The sequence below is a fragment of the Vicia villosa genome, linkage group LG6 (genome assembly GCF_029867415.1).
Source record: "Vicia villosa cultivar HV-30 ecotype Madison, WI linkage group LG6, Vvil1.0, whole genome shotgun sequence".
In the NCBI taxonomy this organism is placed as follows: domain Eukaryota; kingdom Viridiplantae; phylum Streptophyta; class Magnoliopsida; order Fabales; family Fabaceae; genus Vicia; species Vicia villosa.
In genome coordinates, this window is record NC_081185.1 from 122,560,281 (window position 1) to 122,568,962 (window position 8,682).

Sequence of the window (8,682 nt, forward strand, 5' to 3'; positions counted from 1 at the left end):
TGGACACACGCATCCCGAAGTCTCTGCACCGAGCACATTCTCTTCTCATTTTTCTACATTTTAATATATATATATAAATGAACTGGATTTTCTTTTTATTAAATCATTGAATTCCAAAGTCCCTTAGCTACGAACACTAATCAGATTCGAATTTCCGTCACCCGCCATAAAGCAACAAACCGCTATGGCAGCAGCCGGAACATGTTTTCTCCCCGGCGTTTCCTCACCACTCTTCCGCCGCGAGCCGCCTCCGCTTCACGGGAAGCTGAATCCAGCTCGGACTCAGAGCATGTTCCCGCGCTTCGCCATGTCCGTTGACCGAATTCCGGCAACACTCGTGGCGGCAGAGAAAGGAAACACGACGGAGGTAAAACAAGAAGAAGGTAGTGCAGCGGAGATAGAGAAGCGTTGGGAAGAAAAGGAAGAGAAGTCGAGACGGAGCGGTTGGAAAGAATATTTTGAGCAAGCGAAGGATTTGATCGTCGGTGACGGTGGACCGCCGCGGTGGTTTTCGCCGTTGGAGTGTGGTTCGCGGTTGGATAATTCTCCTCTTATGCTCTTCTTGCCGGGTCAGTTCTATTTACCATTTATATTTAATTAATCGGGTTAATAGTCGTTTGCCCCCTGCAATAGTAGTGATATTCGGTTTACCTCCTTTTTAAAAAAAAATTTGTTTTACCCCTGTAATATTTGGGTACCCCTAAACGTGTAAAAATCAGGGAATAAAATCAAAAAAAATATATTTTACAGGGGGTAATTTTCCCTCTTAGGGGCAAAAGACTTACAATTTTAATATTATAAGGGGGGAAAACAAAATTTTTTTTAAAAAGGGGTAAACCGAATATCGCTACTATTGCAGAGGGCAAATGACTATTAACCCTAATTAATCAGTTAATTGTAATTAATTAGTTGAAATTATTGATAAAAAGATTTCTTTCCGAGTGCTTCGATTTCTTTTCATTCATTACATTTATCTAGTTTCTATTGTTGACCATTGACTTTACGCAAACGCCATTGCGACTTTCCAACTCTATAATGTTAGAAACACAAACTTTTCAATAAATTTTCATTTTCTATTCACTAAAATTTATACGGTCCTATCAAATTCAAACGTTTATTTTTTTGGGTTAAAAGGTAGTGCACTGTAAAATAGTTAACTATCAATTAACCATGTCATTAGATTATTTTTTAAATAAAAGAGTGGTTTAATTGGATACATGGTGGTGATTGATTGACAGTGTAAAAATATTTTACACTGTCAATGCATCACCCCTTTTCTCTATTTTTTTTAAAATCATCTTTTCTTTACCATTAATAAAAATTACTTTTATAGAATATTACATAGTAAGAATAATTGATAATTTTCCACTTATTCTCTTTAATTATTTTCTATTCTAATAAATTAATAAGTTAATTTAGTAAAAATATAATTTTTTTTCCAAATTTATTTTAATACATAATAAAATTAATTCTTAACAGTATGTATGTGCTAGTAATCAATTTTTGTAACTAAGTATTAATAACTCCTTAAACATCAAGGATATAGTTTTTTAAGGAAATTTTAGTTTTAGCCTAAAAAAGTGATATCACTTTCAACATTGCAAAGTGCTTTCCTTTAAAATTATAATTTCTTGAAATTGCACATAGGTGATATATTTGTTTAATAGTGGTAGTGGCGGAAAAACACAAATCAAGGGCCCTACATAATACATGATATGAGGAAATGCAAAAATATACATTATTTTAATCACATGTCGTGTTGATAGTGTTAATGAGTGTCATAAAATACTTATAAATTTTTTTAATTTCTGACGCATTGAACATACAAATTTTTATAAAAATGTACTCTTTTAAATTTTTAAATAGTGTCTTTAAAACATGGGATAACATTTCCTTCCCTTTAGTACTTCAATCATCAATTGAATTAATTCATTTTTAAAAAATAATGATGTAAGTTTTAGATAAATTAGTAAGTTGTACGGAATATAAATATATGTTACCAATAGTTAGTTGGCCTATTGGTGATTGACATTAAATGTGATAGAGAACCATGGTTCAATCTCCCGCAATTTGTTTGAAATTTGAAATGTAGAATTTTTCCAATCTAAAGTAATTTTTACAAAAAAGGTTAATTGTTTATGTATATTTTGTTTTCCACTGCCTAAACATTAGACATACTAAAGATTGTCTTTTAAGATTAAAAGTGCCCGATATTACATACACATGCATAAGATATGAATCATTTATTCTTGCCTTTCTTTCCTTACTGGCTATTTAGGAGCAAAATCCAAATAATAGAGATTCTTTTGTCATGGTAACAAGAAACCAAGTTACTAATACTTTTAATTTTACGAATTACTTGCATTCCAAACTTTACAGGAATTGATGGCTTGGGACTGGGACTTATTTCACATCATCAAAAACTGGGAAGGTTTGTCTTCATTTAATGTCATTTTAGGAATATTGCACCCGCTATTTGACAAGTTTCTTCTAACTGATTTTTTTCTTGAATAATCATTAACTCATGTAATTAAGAAATACTGTGTTTGTTCATTGAAGGATTTTTGATTTGTGGTGCTTGCATATTCCAGTCGCGGATCGAACATCATTTACAGGTCCTTTTTCCCTTAGCCCGCTATAATAGCTCATGTTGAACTTCTTCACACTATCTATTTATTCATTTTTAATGTTGACAAGGTCACTGGGTTTATCTTCCATGCATTTTTAAAAATTTGATTGTATGTTTCAGTTGTGTATTCCTGCATAATTTATTGCTTAGAAATTTCCCTGTGCAGACCTTGTGAATTTAGTGGAGAAAACAGTTAGGGCAGAATATCAACGTTCACCAAATAGGCCCATATATCTTGTTGGAGAATCTTTAGGAGGGTGCCTCGCATTGGCTGTTGCAGCCCGTAACCGTGATATTGATCTTGTACTAATTTTGGCAAATCCAGGTAACTCTTTAGTAATGCAGATATGCTTTTTGACTGAAAGACGCGCAAAGTACATTTTCTGACCATGGATATCCAATTTACAGCTAGTTCGTTCAGCAGGTCCCAATTGCAACTCGTAACACCATTGTTGGAAGCTTTGCCTGACTCGTTCTCTCCTGCCCTGCCGAACATTCTCAATTTGACAGCAGGTTTGCTCATCTTGCTTTTTCTGGTTTTGTTATATGAACTATAGTTTTGAAGTTGATTAAATTAGCGAGTACTTAACTTCACTGTTGTTAGAAACTTATGCTAAACTTTCCACTCCAATTTTCTTACGCACTTTTCAGCTAGAGTTAATTTATCATATTGAAGAACTTACATTATGTCTTTATCTTTTACTAAAGAAAATGGTTCCTTTCTCCATTTATGCCTTCAATTATTCTTGTTACATTAGGCGACCCTCTGAGGACGGTGTTGGATAACTTTGTGAAAGGACTTCCTCTACAAAATACAGCTAGAGAGCTGATAGAGGACTTCACTACTTTCTCATCATCGCTTCCTGTAAGGTTCATTTATTGTTTTTCCTCAAAAATAAAGAATTTCAATTGGAAGAGCCGTGTGTGACTTTTTCTTCACCGAAGGCTGTTGTGAGAGTAATAATAAGTTAGTGGCATTCACAGTGCTTAAAGCATACTTCAGAAGAAATCTTAATTGAAAATTTAGCTAGCTTACTTTATTTCCTTTATTTTAACTAAAATTTTTTAAAAGCAGAACATGTTAGACTATAGAAGAGCATGACTGGATATGACTTCATTTTCTTTGCTCTTGCATATTTGTGCCATTTGAGTTTTCACTTCATTTACTTTCAATATTGAAAATCTGTTGATTGAATTTACAGGCTCTTGCAGACATATTACCAAAAGAAACACTTTTGTGGAAACTAAAGATGTTTAAGACTGCTTCTGATTATGCTAATTCGCGTCTTTATGCTATCAAAGCTCAGACTTTGATACTTTGCAGGTTTATTCTCTTTAACATTGTACATCTCACATTAGTCATAATATGGAATCCTATGTACTTTCTTAACTTTTCGATGCCGTCACTTAGCATACATGCTATTAAAAAAGAAATGGAAAGAAAGATAAGTGCTAACAAATTTCTTCAAACTTCATTACTTCTAAACCATGGTCTGAATGATGGAAACTGTTGAAGGGTATAGAAATAAAAACCATATGAAATTTGTGTCAATTATTCACCAGAGGATATTATCTCAGAATGTAAATTATTGCATCCCAATCTCCTTCACAGGTAGAGAAAAATTGTCTGACCACGTAAATTACAAAGGCGATATTAGGACATGGTTACAATTACCTAATTCAGCTTCCCAACTAGTTGATGTAATTATTTGGGTCGAAAAGTGAATGCCATTGGCTTGGGATCCATCGGAGTATCAAACAGGGTTAGTGTTAATCAACCCTGCTTCCCTTAAAATTCACCTACATACTTCATTTGAAAAATCACCGTATCATTCTTTGATTGCGCTACCTCTATCCTCAAAAAGTAATGAAATCTATCAAAATCTTTGGTCTAAAAATACTGATAGTTTTTTTCTTCTTCGTGTATGATGCCATGGCAATGTTGTCCATGTACACAACCATGTAAATGCACCCTGCAGTTTAATTAGGATAGAAATTGAACGGTCAACCTCACTCCAAGTCATACCAAACTTTTGTACCACAATGATGAATTTTCCAAATCATCTCCTATGAGACTGAAATCATATAAACACATGAGGAGGCGAAAGACTAGTTATGAAAATTTTCTATAGATAATATTTCCAAGAGGTTGCTCCATATAAATCTTTTGTGAGGTTGTGATGAATGAAATCATTTTTGATATCAAGCAGATATTAATGCCAGTGTCGAATAGTCCATGGACAAGAATGACCTTAGAGAGGCTACTTTACCCAATAATGACATGCAAGCACAAATTCAAAGTTTCCCTAACTTGTCCACGTTGTTCAGAAGAATTTCCATTATAACAATACCAATATATATTTTCAGTATTATCAAATATACACAGCATGTTTCCCTTTCCAAGTTTATGACTCCTGAAAAATGAAACTTGGTTTTTTCTTTTATGCTTTTAGTGGAAATGATCAATTATTACCTAGCCAACAGGAAGGTGAAAAACTATATAAGTTACTGCCTAATTGCCAGCTCCGTAAATTTGATGACAGTGGACATTTCCTATTACTGGTATTTTTTTTTTCCATTTTTATTTTTCTGTAGGCATGCTGTTGTCTGTTTGCATTATCATTTGATGCAAGTTTTAACAGACTCTAAGATGATAGCTTGTTCACTTCTAGCAGGAAGGCAGCATTGACCTTGTAACCATCCTCAAGGGAACTTCCTACTACCGTCGCAGCAAGTATCACGACTATGTTTCTGATTTCATACCGCCTACACGTTATGAAGCCAAAGAAGTAATAGAATCAAACAGGTAAGGAAAGCTTAACCTATAGCTTATCATGATGACTTTCATGATATATTGATGTTTTGATGACATGTTATATCTTTCAATTCATCTGTGTTCTTTCTAGTTAATTGAACTGTACTCTAATCAAACTGATAATTTACATTTTCCACATTTAACTTAAAATGCTTCCAGTTTGATTACCGCTGTCACAAGTGCTGTAATGCTTTCAACTTTGGAGGATGGAACGATTGTAAAGGGACTAGCTGGACTTCCTTCAGAAGGACCTGTTTTGTATGTTGGGTACCACATGTTGCTAGGATTGGAATTAGTTCCCTTGGTTTCTCGAATTCTTATGGAAAGAGATATCCTTGTAAGAGGAATAGCACATCCTATGATTTTTAGGAAACAAAAAAATGGAAGATTGCCAGAAGTATCTTCTTTCGACACATTCAGAGTTATGGGTGCTGTTCCTGTGGCACCATCTAACCTTTTCAAGCTTTTATCTTCCAAGTCACATGTCCTGTTATATCCTGGAGGGATGCGTGAGGCTCTTCATAGAAAGGTAAATCCCAATAAGTAAGCTCTTTATAATGAGTTTCATCTTTTCTCATTTAGTCCAAATTTGCTCATAATAGCTCTTCTAAATGAACCTAAATTCTCACATTTAGTGTGAGCATTTCAACACATGGTTATATTTTAGGTGGCACTGTGTATCTCCGTTTCTATATTTAAATGTACTTGCAAGGCTCGCTCAAAATTTCAACCATTTTATAATAATTTGCAGGGTGAAGAATACAAGTTATTTTGGCCTGAACAATCTGAGTTTGTCAGGATGGCAGCAAGATTTGGAGCCAAAATTGTACCATTTGGTGCTGTTGGAGAAGATGATCTTGGCGAAGTAAGTTTCAGTATTTACTGAGCCAATCATTTTCCCTTACAAAGTTATTCTTTTTCTGAAAATAACATGTATTGAAGGCAAATTGTGTGTGTGACCAATTCTTATGGAGTATAATTCTACTAGAGCTTCATACTTAAAAACGTTTATCTATATTCTTAGGATTTAATTTAGGTTCATTTCTAGTGTTCTACTCTTGTAAACTTTCATCACAACAGTCTTTTCTACTTAGAGATTAACTACCACTTTCTAACCTTAACATATAACACAATGGATGCCCTGAACCTGGATTTGAATACCATATTAACGGCACGTCACATTGTCCTTTTCAGGTTGTGTTTGATTATGATGACTTGATGAAGATTCCTTACTTTAAGTCTGAAATAGAAAACCTTACGAAAGAGGCTATGCCGTTGAGGTATTTAAATTTCCTCTTTGTTGATTGATTCTATCATGTAGCCGACCACACTTAGTGGGACAAAACTTGGTTGTTCTTGTTGATTGATTCATACCATTTATTTTTATAACTTGTTGATTTATACCAAAAAGATATACCAAATCACGAAACATACAATGTTTCATATACTTTTCTTCTTTTCCATTTTCTTAATGTGTTATACTCCATACCCAGATGTATTATTTTATGCCTCTTCGTATACTTTGAAATCTAGGGCTGGTGCAAGTGGTGAGGTGGCGAATCAACAAGTGCATATGCCTGGAATTTTACCTAAGGTTCCCGGCCGGTTCTACTATTATTTTGGAAAACCAATTGAAACAAAAGGTATGTGCATTGGCCTATGTTAATTTCACTGCTAAGAGTACCTATAAAATGTGGCGGTAAAGTTTGTTTTGCCAACATCAATTTATTGGGAATTTGGGATATTGTTTGACAGGGAGGAAACAGGAACTTAAGGATAGGGAGAAATCTCAAGAATTATACTTTGAAGTGAAATCTGAGGTTGAGAGATGCATTGCTTATTTAAAGGAGAAACGAGAAAGCGACCCTTACAGAAGTATACTGTCTCGGTTAATATACCAAGCTACACATGGTTTTACATCTGATATTCCAACATTTGAAATTTGATTGTTCTGTTATATTCTGATCCTGAAAATTCCCTAGGTTAGAAAGGCAAACTTTGTAATTTGCCAATAGGTTTTCAGGCATTGTTTTCTTGCCAGAAGGCATGATAGCTCATAGAGGGTTGGACCATTTTGCAATTCTTCCTATAGTTTAAATAAAAAAGCAGCAAATACAAAGAATAAATTATTGGGAAAGGAACATTACTACACAAGTTGTATGTAAATTTGTCAAGTTGGACAATGGAATCTTGAAACATGTAAAGTGGGAGGGAGGTATCAATGTATTACTCCCTAGATAATGAAACTATACATGTCTATATTCTATACTCTATTTGTGTCTATATGTCTATATACACCAGAAGTGTTTGGACTTTGGAGTTCATTCTTACACTTTCTATGGCTGGTTTACAGTTTGTTGAAAAGCTGGATCCCTTAATGAAGGGAATTTCTTTTTTCACAAGTGTGGTTCACACCTCTGAAAATTCGAATTTGTCCTAAGGTGTTTTTGAAGATGCATCTTCGGACGCACCTTAAATCACGTCATCCTTTATAAATCAAGCAGCCATTCCATTTTTGTCAAATATTAATTCGGAGATGCATCTCCAAAAAACCCGTAAGTGCGTTTTTAGCTATTTAAACGTTCATATTTTCGATACTGTATGGTGTATTTAGAGATGCATCTCCGCAGTATATTAAATGCATGTTCGAAGATGCAATTCCAGACTAAAATTAAGTATAATAAGGATTGTTTATGTTAAATTTTGTGGAAAATGATTGCGTCTGTAGATGCATCTCCGAATTATAAAGACAATTTTGGATTTTAACCAAAAATTTGTGAAAATGTATAGAATTGGTAAAAGAAATTTCCCTTAATGAAACATATAGGCATTGTTTTGCCATTTTTTTTACAAATCGGCCAAGTTTTGAGAAATTTATATTTAATTATCTTGACATTAAATTAACTTATAATTTTAGTTTAATTTCATGAACTTAATACTTTAAAAATTATTCAAGCCCAAGTATGTAAAGAATTTCTAAAACTGATTTCTGACCACTATTATTTAGCATTTGCTTATAAGGGAATGATTTTATCCATCCACCATATGGATTGAGGGTGAAGACACTAAAATTTTGAATTTGTTCTTTTCATATTATGGAGATGTATCTCCAAACACACTTTAAATGCACACTGTGCTTCATAAGAGAGTCATCTACCTACATATTTATTAAAATTGATCTGCAGATGCATCTATGTAATTTTGCAGGTGTGTGTTTGTAAGTACATCACTGGATTAA

At 33.7% G+C, this 8,682-nt stretch overlaps 1 protein-coding gene across 2 annotated transcripts; it reads left to right on the top strand.

The window, feature by feature from the left end:
- On the top strand, positions 1 to 7,712 carry LOC131609813 (phytyl ester synthase 2, chloroplastic-like). 2 transcript variants are annotated; one of them, XM_058881615.1, is made up of 14 exons: positions 1 to 569; positions 2,380 to 2,431; positions 2,560 to 2,615; positions 2,796 to 2,954; positions 3,038 to 3,142; positions 3,388 to 3,494; positions 3,832 to 3,953; positions 5,083 to 5,191; positions 5,302 to 5,435; positions 5,604 to 5,973; positions 6,196 to 6,309; positions 6,639 to 6,724; positions 6,978 to 7,087; positions 7,200 to 7,712. In XM_058881615.1, the coding sequence occupies exons 1-14, from the start codon at positions 185 to 187 to the stop codon at positions 7,388 to 7,390; spliced, it is 2,100 nt and encodes a 699-aa protein (XP_058737598.1). In that variant the 5' UTR covers positions 1 to 184; the 3' UTR covers positions 7,391 to 7,712. The 2 variants fall into 2 exon arrangements, with proteins under 2 accessions (XP_058737598.1, XP_058737600.1); XM_058881617.1 differs by having other exon boundaries at positions 4 to 569; positions 5,305 to 5,435.
- Positions 7,713 to 8,682: the final 970 nt, after the last annotated feature.

Excerpts from the sequence above, each read along its gene's own strand:
- LOC131609813 (XM_058881615.1), top strand. The coding sequence starts at position 185 with ATGGCAGCAGCCGGAACATGTTTTCTCCCCGGCGTTTCCTCACCACTC. Across the intron at positions 2,616-2,795 it reads GGATCGAACATCATTTACAG|ACCTTGTGAATTTAGTGGAG; the intron begins GTCCTTTTTCCC and ends TTCCCTGTGCAG. Across the intron at positions 7,088-7,199 it reads AAAACCAATTGAAACAAAAG|GGAGGAAACAGGAACTTAAG; the intron begins GTATGTGCATTG and ends ATTGTTTGACAG.